General features: G+C 42.7%; 1 protein-coding gene across 1 annotated transcript in view; it reads right to left on the minus strand.

Moving 5' to 3' along the window:
• nadka (NAD kinase a) overlaps positions 1-20,013 on the minus strand; it is a 118,116-nt gene that overhangs the window by 71,122 nt on the left and 26,981 nt on the right. The window contains exon 3 of the mRNA XM_034171904.1: positions 5,954-6,037. Within this exon, the coding sequence (XP_034027795.1) occupies positions 5,954-6,037 (84 nt within the window). The remainder of the gene's footprint in view (positions 1-5,953; positions 6,038-20,013) is intronic.

Raw genomic sequence — 20,013 nt, forward strand, 5'->3', positions numbered from 1 at the left:
TGTGGGTTTGCAATATGCCATGGTGTTCCACAGCTATTAGCTGTGCCATTATGGACATGACAGTTATCCAGCTGTGCACGCTTTTCTGACCATGATCACACTGTGATCACACTGCACTGCAGCCACCATTTGCAACCTCAGCCACACCATAACTACAGGCTTATGGGGGGGATGACACACTCACACACCATCTGTGTTGAGGGAGAGCTTGCCGCACACATGTATGCAATTTGTGTGTGTGCGTGTGGGGGGGGGGGGACACCGCACACTCATTCCATTTTTGGGAGTGGTGGAGCACATGCACACTTAAATGCCATTTGTGGATGGGGGGGGAGCAGCACAATGAGACAATTGTATTGCTTGGTAACACTCTTGTGGGGCACTTAGAAAATGTGTGGCTGTCGCTGGTGTGAAGGATGCCTCAAATACGTCATTCAGCCACGGTTCAACATGGATAATTTTGTGCAGCTACATGGCCACTGCACAATAAGTCGGACCTGTGTACGACATGCTGTTCAAATTCCGTGAACACAATCAGATGGCAGTGCAACCTCATCTTGCCCACTGTTCGAATGGGTTTGCGGTGCGAGCGGCACGCGAATATAGAGTCCATGTGCCGTGCCCGAATGAATGTGGTGACTGCTGTATGAGGCGTTCGAGTGCAGCTCCAATTTCCCACGAGTGCCATTTGACTCCTCCTTTCTGCGCCATTCTACCTCAATCCTGTTATGTGTGAAGGGGCCCTTAAAACTACACATAGTGCAGATAGTTGAACAATGGTAAAGTGGTTTGTTAAACTAAGTTATGTAACCGGATAGGAATATAAGTTTATACTTCCGCCAACTCCATCTTGAACATGTCAGGAGAAGGAAATGTAAACTGTGAAATGTTTGAAAATGTTTAAAATAAATGAATAATAATAATAATAACAACAAATGTAAGGTAATCATAAAGGGGACAATATAGTGCAAAGCCAGCAATACCATGATATTCATGAAAGTGAAGTGAAAAATTTTGATGCTAATTTTAAGCCATACTGCCCAATGCCCAAAGCCGTCATGTTTAAAGAAATAGATTTCACAAGAATGGGCAGATTGCAGAAACCACGTGTAATTTTCACAAGAAACCTTCTATTTGAACACTGCTTGAAAAAGTTAGAATATGGAAACAAGAGGAGCCTTAATTTCCTAACATCCAACAAACACCTTACAAGTTGCAATTAGTATAAGAGGAAATGGTTGTCAACAGACAGGACATGTGGGTACGTCTGGGGACACAACACTTTTTAGCGTCACTATGGTAATATGAACAAGGCCTTTAATTCTGAACTTGCTCTCGGTGTGCACCTGAGCGCGCCAAACAACAGTCTGCGTCAATGGGCGGAGGTATGAACTAAGTCCAATAGAGGCCATGAGGCCCGTTGGTGCCGCTGCTTATCTCTGGATACTGTAGCATGAAGTGGATGATGGGACACCATTTCGATGCAGGTTACTTCCTCAGCTAAAGCTGGTACCCAGTTATAGTGTGCTGTCCAAGACACAGACACATAGCATGAGCCATAACATATTGGTAGGTAGTGGGGATGCTCTTGACCTGACCTTTGCTCAAAGTTTTGAACATGCACAAAATTTATTTGATGGACTCCGTGGACATCAGCTGATAAGGAACTCATTTTGCATATGAGAAAAGGACGTCTGTCAGACAAAAATGAACACAAACTGATAGTATCACCTCATATGCTTCCTTAACCCATCATGGTGTAAAACGGACTTAAGTCTTATTTGTCTGCTCCTGCAACATTCACTCCATCTGAATACCTGTTCTTGGTCACAGGGAACAAAAGCGCAAGCCTGACTATAGCCCTTCTACACGTTTACATTCCTCCACTGCCATGCTAATTGAGCTCTTGCTGCCCATTTCGCATTTTTTTCTTAGATTATCAGCCTCTGGGAATTCTTACTTCAACTGGTTAAAATCTATGTTGGATGTAAAGTAACTGATGCATCTTCTTTTTCTACCTTCTAAATTGGCTTGAATTAAAGTTGGACATTTGAATATTCTCTAATACGGCCCTAAAACCTTTCCTTATTATTCATGTTGTGTTGAGCTGGTGCTGAATGGATATCTGTATTGCTAATGGATGTCTTTTACGTGCTGGCACTTTATGTTTGGAAATTTCTATCTGTAAAACAAATGTTTTAATGAGAAAATACTTGAATAAAAAGTTTGATTTGATATTGTACATATTTCTATGAAGTCCACATGTTGAATGAATAAATGAATGAAATTTATTTCAAACAAAAATAAACTCATAATGACAATTAGACATGGGCGGATAACTGGTTTCACGGTGTACCACGGTATAAAAAACCCACGGTATCAAAACCACTAAAATGTTCTGTTATACCGTCCCTACGGTATGAGCGGGCTATGAGAGTTCTTAACAGGCAGAGCGGAGGCAGCCGCTGCCGCTCTTCCCCCTGGTGCGCAGCTCTGTCTCTGTTTACAAACAGGCAGCTAACGTTAGCAGCTCTGCATCATGACTGAAGGAGGTGAAGCCTGTGCTGAACTTTTCCCTCCGTCAAAAAGGACAAGTCAGCTTTTTCATTTTATTTTCTGCGGAATAGCCCTTCAACCCAAAAACGGTGGCAACCAAGTACCGTAGCTAAGACCTGTGTCGGACACGGAGCGATTCAACATACCCACAAAGGATTATGTGGAAGGAGTAAACTTTATCCCATCTTTGAAACCACTGAGAAGTACAAGAGGTGGACTCGAGTCGTGCTTGTGGTCGACCAAATCTGTGTGTGTGTGTGTAACAAGAAGTAGCAGCATTAGTTAGCTCAATCAAATCATCATCTCGTTGTCCCCCGTGAGCAACCGGGTCGGCATTGTGCGTGCTTCCAAAAAAGGACTGTGTCCATCCTCAGTGCAGTGAAAAAAAAAAAAATCATATCAGAAATGAGTCCAGCTTTTCATTCTTTCTTCCTACAAACAGCCTCCATTTGTTTTCTGTGTGTGTGTGTGTTACAAGAATTAGCAGTGTCAGTTAGCTCAATCAAATTAGTAGAGTCGTTGTCCCCCAGAGCACGCGCACACACACAACCTGGTCAGCGCTTGTGCGTGCATGTACTACCAAAAAAAGACTGTGTACATCTTCAGTGCAGCGAAAAAAAAAAAAATCACATCAGAAATTAATCCAGAATATGGAAATTGGGAGCATGTCAGTTTCACTTCCTAGCCTAGGTTTAGTGGCCACCAAGGCTGGTCCGCCTTGTTCAAAACGGCACCACTACCAGAGAGGCCGACTCCCACAAAATGATGTAATCTGGACACCATTTTGATTGTGTGTAACTGGGGCAGTGATGTTTTGTAAACAAAACTTCTCTTGAGTGTACTACAAGCTACTGTAATGCACTATTTGACTTTAGAACGCAAGGAACTACTATTACAATCATTTATTTAAACAGCTGTTATGATTGTGGAGTGTATAGAGTGGAAAATAAGGCACTGTAAGTATATTATAACCTAGGCAGCCTGATCTTTTAGATTTTTAGTTTTATATTTAGTTTTATATTTTCTGTTGCGTTTTTAATCAGGTTCTTTTTGTCTCTTTCTCTAAAATTGCATTGTAGCATTATTAGTTATTATTACTATTATTGTTGTTGTTGCTATTATTATTAATATATAAACAAAAGTAAATTTAAAAATATTACACAATTTGTAATACATGTAACTCTTTTACGACAAGAAATGCTGAGCCATTATTACACAGAAAACAAATGCACACAAACGTGCTGACAGCTGCAACAGCTTAATGCTAACTTTAACATTGAAAATGCCATAGACATGCTAACGCGTTAGCATCGGTCCCGTTTTTAAGTTCTAAAATACATATATCAACTGGTTCAGAAGACCATAACAGGTCAGTTTAACATAAAAAAGGTAACTATTACACACACACAGACATATGCTCTTTAGGGTTTTAACGGGGGAAAAGTAAGATAAACCGAAATAAAACAATGAATCAACGAAGCATTAGAACGAAACACTGCTTCGATTTGCGAATCACTGCTTCGATTGGTTCAAGGTTCAAAGCAAAGCCGCGCTGCAGAAAAGTTGATTACAGACCCGCTGCAGGGTCTGTAATTAATGGAGAGAAATGATCATTTTCCTGACAAAAAACGCCCAAAAACAACGGCCACTCTGAAGGACCAATAAGGGAATCGTTAAAGGAGACCTGCACTGAAATAAATGTGGTCAGATTTCAGAAAAGAAATAGCTGATATGTATTTATAAGACCCTTGTGAATGCAGTAAAGTAAATCTGTAAGCCCAAATTTGTAATTCAGCGGAGAAATATTCATTTAAAAATGACAAATTTGCAGCTAACATTTAGCCCTCGGTGAAAACAGTTTGTACATCCGGATCATTTCCATGACGTCGGTGACAAGACGACGCGTTCCCGCCTTCAGTCCGATCCCGCATTGAAATTGATTTTATCTCTTAGTAATGTTACTGTTATACACATCCTGGTTTCAACATCCAAAAGTAAGCTGCAATGAATGTGAGATACAGCTCTGCTTGCTCAGATCCGGGGATCAGATCAGCGGCGGCATCGACAGCGGGCGACATTATTCCCCGACGCCTCGCTCTCACTGCCCCCGATATGCTTACCGAGTGCATGCGCTCGTTAAATGCCGCCGCGGCACTCACACCCCCATGTCTGCTGTGCAGCCAGCAAAACCTCTCTGCCTACTGAATGGAGTTGCAGCCAACTTGGCACAAGTCCAGAGACTACGCTCGCCATTTTAATGCAGTGCGCGCGGTGACACCTGTTGCTCGCAAGGACAGACTTCTTGCTGCAAAATCTGCAGCGCCACACGTCTCGGTAATCGGAGCCGCAGAGCTCCGTGGCCGCTGAGAGAGGTTTATATATTTTAATGACTTGAATTCTTTGTGGGTCTCGCCTCCGTAGCCCGCGACGGTACACCGGAGGTGCAAGACAGTAGATTTTCAATGTGACACCACTCAATCAAACGGGCGTATGAAAAAGTCCACAAAAATAATTTTCAAGCACAAATAAAAGAAATGTGTACTCACCAAGCGTACCGCAAGACAATATGAAGTTTTAAAAAGTAGATCCTTCCGTATAAGACAAGAAAAAGGTGCAGATGCAAACTGACGTAAATCCACAAATTACAGTTGGCGCGCGCAATGCATGCTGGGAGAGGGTCTTGTCCCTGATGTCTCGGCAGCGTCCATGATGAGAGGGACAATTTGCGGAGGGCTAAATGTTAGCTGTAAATTTGTCATTTTCAAATTAAGATTTCTCCGTTGAATGACAGATCTGGGCTTACAGATTTACTTTACTACATTCTGAAGAATCTTATGTGTAAATATAAGTCATTTTTTGGTCCAAAGATCTGACTGCATTTATTTCAATGCAGGTCTACTTTAAGCAAAAAGATTACTGATGTCGGTGGATCAAATAATTTCTTAAAGATACTCTTTAGAAAGGAGGAGAATGCCACTTCCTTGTTTGTTTTAGTGTACTTGGTGCAACTGATAGCCGAACACTCAGTTCCTTTAGATCTTGATGTTTTTCTGATGTTGCTGGTATGATAGTTATGATCCATGGTCATAAAAAATGCACATAAACAGAAACGTTTGTCTCTAATACGACTCTAGAGTGACACAAAGGCTGCCATTGTGCGTTTATAGCAACACCCAGTTACACACATTCAAAATGGCGGCCGGCGCTCAGCCAATTACAATGCAGCATATAGGAAGTCGGCCCTCTCTATGTTCTCTCTGACCACTACCATCCTTTTGTTGCCAGATATTGCTGCTATCCTCAAAGCATTGCAGATGCCTATGGAATTATGTATACTGATTCATGAGTCTGAAATAAAAGGTCTTGGTGGAAAAAGCAATGTCGCTGCATTACTTACATCACTGCTTGTGGATTCTGGAGCATGCAGGCCTTTGGGCCAAATGTGGTCACTGGACTTGGACCATGAAGTGACTGAGTTCTCCTAAAAGAGAGGAAGAACGTTATAAACATACAATAGCATACAAACTCTAACATGTTGAATGTGCTGAAAATCATCAAAATTGCTTTGAAGAGAAATTGTTTAAAAAAAAGGAAAGGAAAAAGTTATATTGTTGCTTGTGTAGCGTCTATCTTCTGAAGCCCTATTTGGAAGGGAGTAGATTTACATGGGGATTTAAGGTAAAGTAATTATTACCAAGTTCCTCAGTGATTTTTGTCCAATATGAATGTGCCATTTCAGTCATTTTTAAAAGACTGCATGTTCCTGTATTAGTAAAGATTCCATGAAACAATATGTAGAAACTACCTCAGATTATGATAATCCTGTGCAAAGAAACACATTAGTAATATCCTGTGGAAAAAGTAGTTTTCTCAACATTATTTATCATCTACTTAAAGGCAAAAACACACACAAAACATTTTTTATATACAGCTATATAAATTCAGGCGTTAAGGGGTTCCATAAGTTAAAACTGTATGCCTCTGGATGACTTCAGTGGTAATGCTGGTGAGTTAGTATGGTGTCAAAAGCAATTATCTTGTGACCACATCTCCTCTACTGCAGAGGATAGAGTGGTTTCTCCTAAAACCAACTCTCCTCTGTTTACAGAGGATAGAGTGGTTTTTCTGCTACAAAATCTTTAACAGCTAAGGACTAAAATCTTTTATATCAGACAAAATAAGTTTTTAAGCTGTTAATGCTTTATTCACTTCACCTGCAAAAACATATTAGCAATCTAAAAATGATCGGACCAGAATTTATTGGAAGATAATTGGTCCGATGATGCTTTTCAAAGTTATCTGAAAAGCTAATCTGATAATAAAAACATTAGCTTTGACAATTAGCAGTTAGCGGATTAGCAGAAGTGTGCCCACCACTGACTGTGTGTCTCTAAGTCACCTGCTCTGTTGTGGTACAGAGCACAGCATGACCAGTGCACCTCTACAGAGAGATTAACAATTAAAGCCTCAAGGTCAGTGGGATGGGACAAGAGCTTGCATGAGAAGCGTTTGGACCACCTGCTTTGGCATACTGAGTGCCCGCCACTCCACAGACTGTGCACATCTATACACAGCTGTTACCTTATTGTGTAGTTATGCAACATATTAATACTACTTCACAAAATCTGGCTGTCAAAATGCAGGCAACAGTTTTTCAGAGAGCTATAAATTTAATACATTTCCAGGGGAGAATGGTCCTGGCCTGCAGTGATTGCTGTGCAGCACGCTGCAGGAGAACTTTTCTCCTGCTGCAAGAGAAAACGGCTATGGGAGAAGTTCTCCTGCAGCAGGGGGAACATGCCTATGGAATAATTTCTCCTGCAGTGGGGAGAAAGTTCTCCTAAATTCTCATGCAGCAGGAGGACTTTTACCCTGCAGCAGGAGAATGCATCTATGGGAAAGGGTCTCCCACAGACCACACCAGAGAACCTTCATCCCACAGAAATGGCATGTTATGGGGAATGAAAAAACAAACAAACAACTGTGTGAATTAAACAGTGGACAAGTTTCTTTTCTTACCCACAATAACAGACAACAGTTCCGGCGAGAGGTTGATGAATAAATTGTGGACGTGCTGCTTCTCAATCAGAATCAGCATGTCCACAATCAATGTAGAGAAATGATCATTCCATTACACACACACCCCATATTTTATATTATATACTGTATATATGTGTGTGTGTAAATAAATAGATTATTGGACATATGGACGATTTGATCTTTTCAACCCAGCATTAATGTATACGTCGTGGACATGAATGAGCGAAGTTCTTCAACATCTCACCATGTCATTTAGGTCCTTCAGAATTTTTTTTCCAGTAAATGCTTCTGGGGAGCATTAGCATGTCTAAAAACCTTCAGCCTCCAGACGCCCCAACTACACCATTTTAACCATTTTTCTTTATTTGCATCTCAGATGACTGGAAAGTCCTCACCATCTCATTTAGTTCCTTCACACTTTATTTTCAGTAAATGCTTCTGGGGAGCATTAGCACGGCTAAAAGCCTTCGGCTTCGGTCCCCCAAACCCCCAACCACGACCCTCTTAACACCCCGCAACATAAAATGCTTATTGTCCTTTATAGCACTGTTTGTCATCTTTGTTCCAGAGTAATACATATGTCTGAAATTCGGTTTGCGTTTATTAAATTCCACGCAGATTAAATGTAGCAGACACTGATTATTTATTTGGAATACTTGTTTTGGCAAGTTTTCACAGTCTCTACTGCCATCTACTGGCCAGTAGTGTTCATGGCAGTATTTGCCCTAAGTACTGAGATATCCCATAATCTTTTGCACACCAGAGAGCTGTTGCAGCCTCTTGCTGCAGCTGATGAAAAGAAATAAAAATGTACATTTTGGTTGTATAATGTTCATTTACAATTGTCGTCGTGGATTCTCTCTGTGCTGTTTAAACTGCAGCAACTCTCTGGCATGCAAAGGATTATGGGTTAGGGTCTCAGCATCTGGGCGCCAGTAGATGGCAGTGTTCCATGCATTCTGACCCCAGTTATATCAAACGGTTGTCTAATCAGAACTTGACATTTACAAATGGCTTTATTTGTTTTGCATATGAATAAAATGGCATATTTTACAAAAGCACATTTATATGTAAACACCAACACACGTCACATTAACATGTTGGTTTTTACATAGAGTGAAAGAGTCAACCAATCAGCGTTAGCGGAGGCTCATTTTACCCATAATCCTTTTGGCATCTGTGTGTTTGTTACAAAACTTCAGAATTAGTGCATTATGTAAAATTAAAAGATATGTGTTATATATTTTAACTTTGTACAAATGACAGAATTGTCATTAATAGAGTTATTTTACCTGGATTAATTTGATTTATAAATCAAAATCATAAGTCAAAGCTGCTTTATTTTCCAAGTTGTCTGCCTCACGGGGGGACTGCTACATGCTTTTAAGTTATAATGACTTTTTTGTGGTAACCTGGTGGTCAGGATCCTTTTACTGTGGTACAGTTGACCTTAACACCTCTCAACTGCTTCAATGCTGCAACATACGTAACAAACAGGAGCTTCCAGCAGTGGGCAGAGTGCACAAAGACAGAAGTGGTGACTAATTGGAGGTGATGGTCTAGTGGTTAAGGTGTTGGGCTTGAGTCCAGAAGATCATGGGTTCAAATCCCCGCCTGACTGGAAAATCACTAAGGGCCCTTGGGCAAGGCCTTTAATCCCCTATTGCTCCCGATGTGTAGTGAGCGCCTTGTATGGGTACAGTGGCCTCTATCATCCATAAATGGAAGAAGCTTGAATCCACCAGGACTCTTCCTAGAGCTGTCCGCCCATCTTAACTGAGTAACTGGTCTGATGAGACAAAGATTGAACTCTTTGGCGTGAATGCCAGGCATCATGTTTCGAGGACACCAGGCACCATCCCTACAGTGAAGCATGGTGGTGGCAGCATCATGCTGTGGGGATGTTTTTCAGCTCCAGAACTGGGATACCAGTTAGGATTGAGGGAAAGATGAATGCAACAAAAGAAATGTGGCAAAGGCTAAGGAAGAGGCATAGAGAGCTGTACATAACATTTAACACTAAAGAAGGAGAAAAGGTCTTGGCCAGACAAAGCCAACTGACCAGACAAAGGGACTGAGCTGGATGGGATGTGCAACAGGTTTGCGCCATAAAGGATGTAGATGGTAGTAATGTGCTGACAAGTAAGGACAGTGTGATAAAAAGTTGGAGTATTCTGAGGAAGTGATTAATGAAAAAAATTAAAGAAAGAGAAGGCTACATATGGAGAGAGCAAATCAGGAAGTGCAATGGATTAATTAGGATGAAGTCAGGACAACTATGAAAAGGATGAAGAGTGGAAAAGCAGTTCGTCTGGATGACATTGCAGTGGAGGTATGGAAATGTTTCAGAGAGATGACAGTGGAGTTTTTAAACTGCAATGTTTCATAAAATCTTGGAAAATGAATACATGCCCGAGTAGTGAAGTGTGCTGGTTCGGGTTTTTAACAACAAGGGTGATGTGCAGAACGGCATTAAGTGCAGAGGCATAAAGTTGGTCAGCCACAAGTTATGGGAAGTAGCAGTAGATTTTAGGCTTCAAAAAAGGGGAAGACTTGGAAGCATCAATATGGTTTCATGCAACAAAAAAAAGCATCTAAGAGTGTTGATGAAAAAGTACAGAGAAGGCCAGGATGAGTTACACGGTGTTTGTGGACTGAGTGAAAGAAAGCTTATGACAAAATGTCAAGAAAAAAGTTTTGGTATTGTATGCAGAATTGTATGAGATGTGAGGGTGGTGCAGGATATGTACAAGGACAGTGTGACAGCAGTGAAGTGTTCAGCAGGAATGATGGATTCATTCAAGGTGGAGGTGGGATTACACCAAAGATCACCTCTGAGTCCTTTCTTGCTTGCAATGGTGATGGACAGATCGAAGGACGAGATCGGACAGGAGTGCGCATGGAGTATGATGCTTGCAGATGACACTGTGATCTGTAATGAGAGTAGAGAGCAGGCATAGAAAAGTAGAGATACACTCTAGAGACAAGAGGAAAAAAAGTGTGTAGAAGGAAGGTCGAGTGCATGTCTGTGAATGAGGGGGATCATATCATGGTGGAATAGTGCAGTTGCAAGGAGTAAAAGAGATGATAGTAGAGGAATTTAAGTACATGGAGTCAATTATCCAAAGTAATGGAGAGTGTGATCAAGAGGTAAAGAGAGTGTAGGCAGGAGTGATTTGTAGATGGAGTACAGTCCATCCAGAAAGTATTCACAGTGCTTCACTTTTTTGACATTTTGTTGTGTTACAGCCTTATTCAAAAATGGAGTAAATTCATTTACCCCTCAAAATTATACTCACAACACCCCATAATGACAACATGGAAAAAGGTTTTTTTTTATTATTATTGCAAATTTATTAAAAATAAAAATCTAAGAAAACATGCATACATAAGTATTCACAGCCTGTGCTCAATACTTTGTTGATGTACCTTTGGCAGCAATTACACTCTCAGGTCTTGAATATGATGCCACAAGCTTGGCACATCTATCTTTAAGCAGTTTTGGCCATTCCTTGTGAAAGATGAACCGTCGCCCCAGGCTGAGTAAAAGAGCTCTCTGGAGTAGGTTTTCATCCAGGATGTCTCTGTACATTGCTGCCTTCACCTTCCCTCAATATTGACTGGTCTCCCAGTTCCTTCCGCTGAAAAACATCCCCACAGCACAATGCTGCCACCTCCATGCTTCACTTAAGGATGGTGCCTGGTTTCCTCCAAACATAACGCCTGGCATTCATACTAAAGAGTGAAAGTCCTTTAAGACCCTTCGACACTGGGCTTGAATACAGTCGAGTTGTCATGCGTATGGAGTACGCTGGAAAAAAACGCAGCTTTTGGCGTAGTCTGTACGTAGGCTGGTTTGTGTTTACATGTGGTTGCGTTCCTAGTCTTGCTTTCAGTTGTTATGTAGCCCTCGCTGCTATATTTTCTGTCCACTTCTTTTTTTTTTTTTTTGACAGTGTAGAAATGCGCTCCGTTCTCAAAATGGCACATGAACGGACTCACGTTGCACTCAGGGAGAGGGGGGAAGTCACTCTGTTCTCAAAACATTAATAGAATGCAATACAACCCCAATTCCAATAAAGTTGGGACATTGTGTAAAATGTAAATAAAAACAGAATACAATGATTTGCAAATCCTCTTCAACCTATATCAATTGAATACACCACAAAGACAAGATATTTAATGTTCAAACTGATAAACGTTTTTGTTTTGTGCAACTATTTGCTCATTTTGAAATGAATGCCTGCAACATTTAAGCCCCTTTCACATTGGCGTATTCGTAGAGCTGCTCATTGCAGCGTATCGTCTACACTGCAATGAGCAGCTCTCCGCCCACTTTACGTGGAGTTTTTTCTCAATACGCAGTAGTATGCTGAGGGCTGTGCGTGTAGGACGGAAGAAATTAAACATGTTTAATTTTCTTCGGCGTACAGCACAGCATGGAGCCTTCACGCGAGTACACGCAGCGCTGTGCTACTGTCCGCTACTGTGAGCCTGCCCACGCTGCAACACCGTACTGTACGCCATTTCACACATCCCGCCGGGCACCATTTTTCTTCTGGAGCTATAAATACTGCAAGATCATTGCTTCACTGGACTCATTATATGAGGACTATTCACCGTGTCGCAAAGCTGACTGTTGTCGTTTCATAAAAGCGCTCTCTCTCTCCGTCTCTCTCTCTCTCTCTCTCTCTGTCTGATCAGACTTGTGACTTTAAAATAAAAGCGCTCTCCCTCACACACTCTCTCTCTCTTTCTCTCTCTCTGTGTCTAATCACACCGGCGACTCTTTAAAATAAAAGCGCACTCGCTGCCTGTCAGTGCGATCATCAGACGACCTGATCGATCAGGTCTGATCAAATCAGCGGACCTGATTGGAGCAATCGGAGGTTTAAAAGTTTAAGGAGTCACAGCGTTTCATTCAGGGCAGACTTTACCACAGCCAGACTCTAGTAGAGAAGCTTGAATCTTCGACTGGACTGGGTTGCTTGACGTGAGGACGTTTCGCTTCAAATCACAGAAGCTTCCTCAGCTAAAATTCTTGCTCTGGTAGTCTGACGTCTGTCTTGACTCTTGTAGAGAAGAATAAAACAGAAGCCAACAAAAGCTGGAGTTTTTAACCTAACCAGACCACTCCTACCAAGAGGCTGACTGCTACAGGCTAGTGACTAAACAATAGCTCTAATTAGCACCTATTGTGCTCTAGTTAGCACCCTCCTAATGACAGGGCAGCTGTCCCTCCTAATGATGGGACGGAAGCCTCTCCTGATGGCTCCCTTGACGACTCTCCTGATGACGTGAATGACTCATTACCATGAACAAAAGACTGAAACTGCTTTGACCTGAGTACCCCATTGTAAACAGGGGACAAAGCGTGTCTGAGACCTCCTCCCCGGTTAAGACTGGGTTTCAACTGTTTTACAAAGAATGCTTCCTTGACACCTCTCTCAAACCATTTCTTCTCTCTGGCTAAGATTTTAAGTTCCTTGTCCTCAAACGTGTGGTTAGTGTCTTTCAGGTGGAGATGAACTGCAGACTGAGGTCCACTGGTGCCCTCTCTGCGGTGCTGGTATAGCCTTTTGTGTAAAGGTTGCTTAGACTCACCTATGTAGTGTTCGTTACAGTTTTCCTGACATCTGATAGAATACACTACATTGCTCTGTTTGTAACTAGGGATCCTATCCTTAGGGTGAACTAATTTCTGTCTCAAGGTGTTAACCGGTTTAAAGTAAACTGGGATTTTGTGCTGTCTGAAGACCCTCTGTAGTTTTCCCCCTACTCCTGCTAAATAAGGGAGAGACACTCCTTTTCTTCTTGTCTCCGTCTCCTGTCTATCTGGTCTCTTTGTTTTCTGGGACTTCTGCACTATGTCCAGGGACCATCGTGGGTACCCACATACTGTGAGGGCTTTCCGTACAAGATGTTGTTCTTTAGCCCTTGCCTCTGCAGTTGTGGGCACCTGTAGGGCTCTGTGTTGAAGAGTCCTGATCACCCCGAGCTTGTGTTCAAGGGGGTGGTTTGAGCCAAAGAGCAGATATTGGTCAGTGTGAGTGGGTTTTCTGTAAACCCCTGTCTGGAGCTGCCTGTTCTCTCCAATCGTAACATCACAGTCCAAGAAGGTTAAATGGTTGTTTCTGGCATCCTCACGTGTGAACTTGATATTGGAATCCACCGAGTTGATGTGTTCTGTAAAGTCCTCAACCTCCTGTTGCTTGATTTTAACCCATGTGTCATCGACATATCTGAACCAGTGACTGGGAGAGATGCCCGTGAAAAACGTCAAGGCTGTCTTCTCCACTCGTTCCAGACAGGGGTTCATACACAACAATACACAAGGAATACATGAAAATGCGTACATATAGCATTTGTAGTATTTTTAAGTGTTTCAGATTTGTGTATTAGTGTTAATAAATTTGCTGTTAAGATATTTATCCGTTTTGCAAGTAGAACGAACGTCCTCCATCAACTTTACAGCCGTCTCAGCTACAATGTTGGAGCGAGGCACATCAAGCACTGATAGTTCTGTCGCGGCTCGTCTTTAGTCTTCTCGGGATGTCTTCTTTTAGATAACACAAACTAATTGCAAGTGATATGCTAGAAAAAGGATACAACACTTTAGAATAATTCAGCCTTAAGCAAGATAAAATGCACAGAGTTTTTAAGTTTATTTAAGCCTTTGACACAAAGCTTAGACAAACTGAGTCCTCTAGAGAGACTGAATATGACAACCGCGCTCGTCTATTTATTGGAGACCCGCGGGCATCGCTCCTCCTTCGACTTTTTTATTTATTTCATTCCCAAGAAATGGTTTTCTATTGGAAGCGTCCTCTAGTGAACCCTAAGCAGGTGTTAGGCCATTATTTCAATGTGACAAATGCTCCCATTAAAACATGAAGGATTTACAACTGATTTTTTTAAAAGACCTTCAGCCACAGGTGCAGCTGGCCTGAGGCCCCCTCCGCACGTGGCCTCAGCCACACGTGCAGCTGGCCTGAGGCCCCCGCACGTGGCCTGCGGGAAAGCACCTAAAAGGCCTTGGAAAGCCCCTGACAGACTAAATGACTAATAGAGCCATTTTTTTGGGTTGAACACCTGCTAGTTCAACCAGAGGACATACAGTTCGGATCAGGACACTTGATAGTTCATCACAGTTCAAATATGGACCTAAAAATTCTTCTACAGTCCCTCCTCTGGGACTCGAAAGAGTCCCATTACATCAACTATACTCTTGGGTTGTTTACTGACAAGACATCCTCATTTGTGCATTGCAATAAAAAAGAAAAACACATCACTCGACTTACTGATAACTCTGGTGCGGATATGAATATCAGTGATACTTCACACGGTAAATATATTGCAGTGCAGGTGAACCTACATACTAAGGCAGAAGGTCAGCAATTAGCTGGATTATATCAACACAAGGTGACATTCAAACATTGAGTTTTGGTGTAATTCAAGGCACTTAAAATGGCCACATAAAACAAGTTACATCAACCTCTTAATCATGGCAAAGTAAAGGCTTCACATTGACATCAGTGCAACCAATCATCTTCTGGCATCTATTGACTCACTCAACCAGAGACTCCAACCCATTATACTTGGTTCTACATATTATTTTGTTAAAGCATCACACATTTATTATTTAAATGCATCAAATAACCCCTACGTTACCACTATTTAGTCAACCAATCAAGAAACTATTCTAAGGTTAGCGCAGCTATGTCTAGTTAAATGATAAACACAATAAATGGTTTCCCTTCATGTCCGTCCTTAAGTCATTTGCCTTAGTCAATCGTATAATGGTTTTCATTATAGGCCATTTCTCAACATTCTCCACTTTGTTTTTCTTCTTTTTCAGCTTGTTTTCTAATGCCCGTTTTGGCCAGACACCAAATTTAGGCAATGCATGTCTCTTGAGGCAAGCTATAATTTAAGAAAAAAAGGGGTCCCTATGGTGCATCTTTACTACTAAATCTACAAACACGCCGTGTAAGGGTCCCCTTTTTATAACTTTGCAATGTGATATCTATGTGTATGCATTTAGCTTTATCTGTGTTACGCAGATGATGGTAAGGACAGACATTTACCCAACCTTCGTTACTAACATATATCCTTCTTTGTTTTTATTTACACTCAGATTTCTGAAACCAGTCTGCAATTCAAACTCAAGAACCAAGATCATAGTCCGTGTTCAGTGCCATTACGTCAGTCCGCGCTCCTCAGCATTTACTCAGCATCTGAAGTTTTGGGAGAAGTTGGGGAACATGGGGAGGTTGGCCTTTCAGGGGTAGTGGGGGAAGGATCAGGAATTCTGGCTTTCAGACAGTCGTGCAGTTCTCTGATGGATCTTTCCAGCTCCTTGTGCTGCTTGGCCAGGTTGTACAGGGCCCCCAGAGAATTCTTGCCCACATTCAGGGTGGTGGTGGCCAGTCCTAGCTGCTCCCTTTCCATATGCTCCATCATGCTGGCTAGCATGTCCATACTAGACTGAAGACCACACAGTTGAGTATGGAGGCCCTCCTGAGCACAAGAGATGTTGGCACTGTCACGGTGTATCCTGAACAGGTATGCAGCTGTCTGACATAGTTGTGGCATGATTTCCTCAAATAGCTCATGGGGAATGTGATTTGTGAGGGGCAGGAGCTGCTCCAAGGGATGTGTGGTGTATCTGTGCTTTGTCTGGGTTGTACTTCCTGCGGTTCTTCTGTCGGTAAATCTACTGAGTTGCTGTCCGAGTCTGATGTCTCCTGTGGCCTGTATTTCTGTCTGTCTGTTGGCCTGCGTCTCCAGTTGTTTCTGAGTCTGCATCTGAGTCTGTCGCTGCTCTATCTGGCAGGGATCCACTACTCTCTGAAGCTGTGCGTCGTCTTTGTTCAATCAGTCTCTGTGAGCGCCTTGGCCGGTGTTCGCCTGGCTGCAGGGAGGCGTGGCCTTCCCTCGGTGCTTCTTCTGGCTGCAGGGAGGCGTGGCCGTCCCTCGGTGCTGCTGTAGGGTCTCTGGCTTCTCCTGCTTCCCCCCTTGGCCCGGCGGCTCTGCCAAGACGAGCTTGCCGAGGCCGCAGGGGCGCTGGGCCACCAACCCTACAGCAGTGGTTTAAATGAAACCAAGTGTCCTTACCGTCTACTTTGACTGCTGTACGTGAGGCAAGAATAACTTTAAAAGGACCTTCTCGGCGGGGCCTGTCCCACTTCTTTTTGAACACCTTGACGTAAACCAGATCACCAGGCTGGATGCTCTGATTTTCGAGTGGAATCTCTGCTTCTCTGTCTTCTGTAGCACCTTTGACCTGCAAAAAGATAGTTTTGTGTATTTGGGTTAACTGTCTCAGATAATTATGCCATTCGTCTTGTAGCTGCTCCAGCGATGGTCCTTCGTAGGGTCCTCTCAGGTATGGAATAGGCATCGGCCGACCTGTAAGAGCTTCAAATGGTGTCAAATGGGTTAGTCGGTTAGTTTGTGAGCGCATTGACAATAAAGCAAGCGGCAACGCATCCAGCCAGGTTAGTTTGCCATTGCTGTCTGCTATGATTTTTGCTAGTTTGTTCTTTAAAATGCCATTAGCCCGTTCCACCGCCCCATTTGATTGGGGGTGATAAACACACCCAAACTTCTGTTTGATACCCAATTGTTTGAATGTTTCTTGTGTAACCTTGGCTACAAAAGCCCTACCGTTGTCAGATGAGATAGTATCTGGAATGCCAAATCTTGGAAAGACATCTCGGCACAAGAATTTGGCTACCGTTTTATGGTCTTGATTTGCAGAGGCTACTGCCTCAATCCATCGGCTGAATCTGCATATCACTACCAAAACATATCTCATTCGTTTAACTCGATTTTCAGCTCCATGTCTATGAAATCCATCATAAGATGTCTGAATGGCCCATCAGGGACCGGAATGTGGGCTAAAGGGGCTGTGAATGATTTCCGGACATTGTACTGTGCACATACCTCACACTCATTCAACAAACGGTCCACTGTAGCTGCCATATATGGTGACCACCAGACAGCTTTTAGTTTGTTCATAATTTGGACTCGCGAACAATGATCGGGTCCGTGGGCCCAAATGATTGCATGTCGTAATAAATTGGTGGGTAACACAAAATGTCCATGACTACTGCGCCACAGCTTGTCCGCTGGCCCCTGACTGCGTGTCTCAATAGCGCCTCGTTTAACCCACATTCGTTTTTCTTCTCCACTGGCCCTACTTTGAGCCACTATCAGTGCGTCAAGTGAAACCAGTGGGGCACAATCTTGGATGGTTAGCAGGGGAAACATATTTTCTCCTTGTGCTCCTTTGCGCGCTGCGTCATCTGCTAGGTTGTTACCTTGAGCTATGATGTTATTATTCTTTTGATGACCTGCACATTTAATGATGGCTACCTCAGACGGTAATTGGAGAGCTTGTAACAGTTGGGAAATCGCTTCTCCATGAGTGACAGGGGTGCCATCTGCTCTCAGGAATCCCCTTTGTTTCCAAATGTTTGCATGTACATGACATACGCCATAAGCGTAGGCTGAGTCTGTGTAGATATTAACACGTTGATCTTTAGCTATCTGGCAAGCCATAGTTAAGGCTTTGATTTCTGCCAGTTGGGCTGGACAAGGCTGATCAATTCCTTGGGACTCCAGTAATTCAAAGGTCTCGCCATCCGTGTTTAGTTTAACAATCCCCATACCCGCATGCAATCCCGCGGCATCCCGAAAGCATGAGCCATCCACGAACAGGGTTAGATCTGCATCTATGGCGTGATTATACAAATGTTCTCTGGCTCTCAAAAATTTCTCTGTCTCTGCCACACAGTTATGTGGAGTACCATCTAACGGTGTGGTCAATTTGGTGGCGGGATTCACCGTGTGACAACGTTGTATTGTTATTTCTGGAGCGGACAACACAACTTCATATCCAGTGCGTCTAGCTTGTGTTAAGACAAAACGTTGACTGGTTAGCAGGGCATGTAACTGATGCGACGTGTACAACGTTACTGCATGTCCCATGATTATGGATGATGCTTTTTGAAATGCAAAGGCAGCTGCTGCTAGACCCTGATAGCATGGTGGCAATCCTGTTTCAATGTTGTCAAGCTTTGTACTATAATAGGCCAATGGTTGTTTTCCTTCATTTGTTTCCTGCATTAGTACAGCACAAGCATATCCAGTTTTTTCAGTAACATACAAATGGAAAGGTTTCCCATAATCTGGGTTACCTAACACGGGAGCAGATTGCATGTCTGTTTTTAGGGCCTCAAAAGCTCCCGTTGCCTGATCTGTCCAGACGAGGAGAGCTGCATTGCTTGTTTGCCCCACTGCTCTAATCATGGCACGCAAAGGTGCAGTTTTTATAGCATAATCACAAATCCACGGCCGACTGTACCCTGCCATCCCAAGGAATGAAAGCATCTGTCCCACTGTTTGGGGTTTGGGAGCCTTGATTATAGCCTCCACTTGGCTTGGGGCTATACATCGCGTGGTCCCACACAACTGTCTTCCCAAGTATTCTACTTGTTGTTTGCAGAACTGCAATTTGTCCTTACTTACTTTATGACCTCCATCTGCCAATGCATGCAATACAATTAATGAATCTTTTTCACACTGTTCTTGAGTCTCTGATGCAATAAGGAGATCATCCATATATTGCACCAATGTACTGGGTATGTCAAGGTGTTGTAAATCTTCAGCCAGGACTTTGTTAAAGATGGCTGGGGACAGGTTCAGTCCCTGAGGTAGCCGTGTATACGTTAGCTGTTGTCCCAGAAATGTGAATGCAAACAAATGTTGTGAGTCTGGGTGCACAGGCACACTGAAATAGGCTGAACACAGATCTATTACTGTGTACCATTTTGCTCCAGCAGGGATGCTTGATAGTATAGTATGCGGATCAGGTAGTATAGGTGCATCCATTTCTATTATTGCATTGATAGGACGCAGATCATGTACCAGCCGATACTCTTTGGTATTGTTTTTAGGGATAGGGTAGATAGGAGTATTGCATGGGCTTGCAGTTTTTATTAAAACTCCAGCTGCCATTAGTCCCTTAATTACTGGTTTTATGCCTTCAATAGCCTGAGGTTTTAATGGATACTGCCTTTGGTGAGGCAGTTTTGCTCCCGGTTTTACTTTTATTTTTACTGGTAAGGCTGTTTTTACTAGTCCTACATCCGTTTTGCTTTTGGACCACACCACTGGTGGTATTTGCTCTAACAATTTCTCTTGTTGGGCCGATAACACCATCTGTCCCTCTGGTCTAGGATTGAGCTCCACTTTTTGAGCTATAGCCTCATCATTTACTTTTAAATTAATTCGTATAAACTGCTGGTCTTTTGACAGATGTACTTGTGGACTTTCCATGTTTTGCCATTCTTCAACTTCTGAGGCTGTCTTTACCATTGGACCATTGGATACCATTGTTGTTCAGCTGAA

This window comes from Thalassophryne amazonica, chromosome 6 (assembly GCF_902500255.1).
Source record: "Thalassophryne amazonica chromosome 6, fThaAma1.1, whole genome shotgun sequence".
Classification (NCBI taxonomy): Eukaryota; Metazoa; Chordata; class Actinopteri; order Batrachoidiformes; family Batrachoididae; genus Thalassophryne; species Thalassophryne amazonica.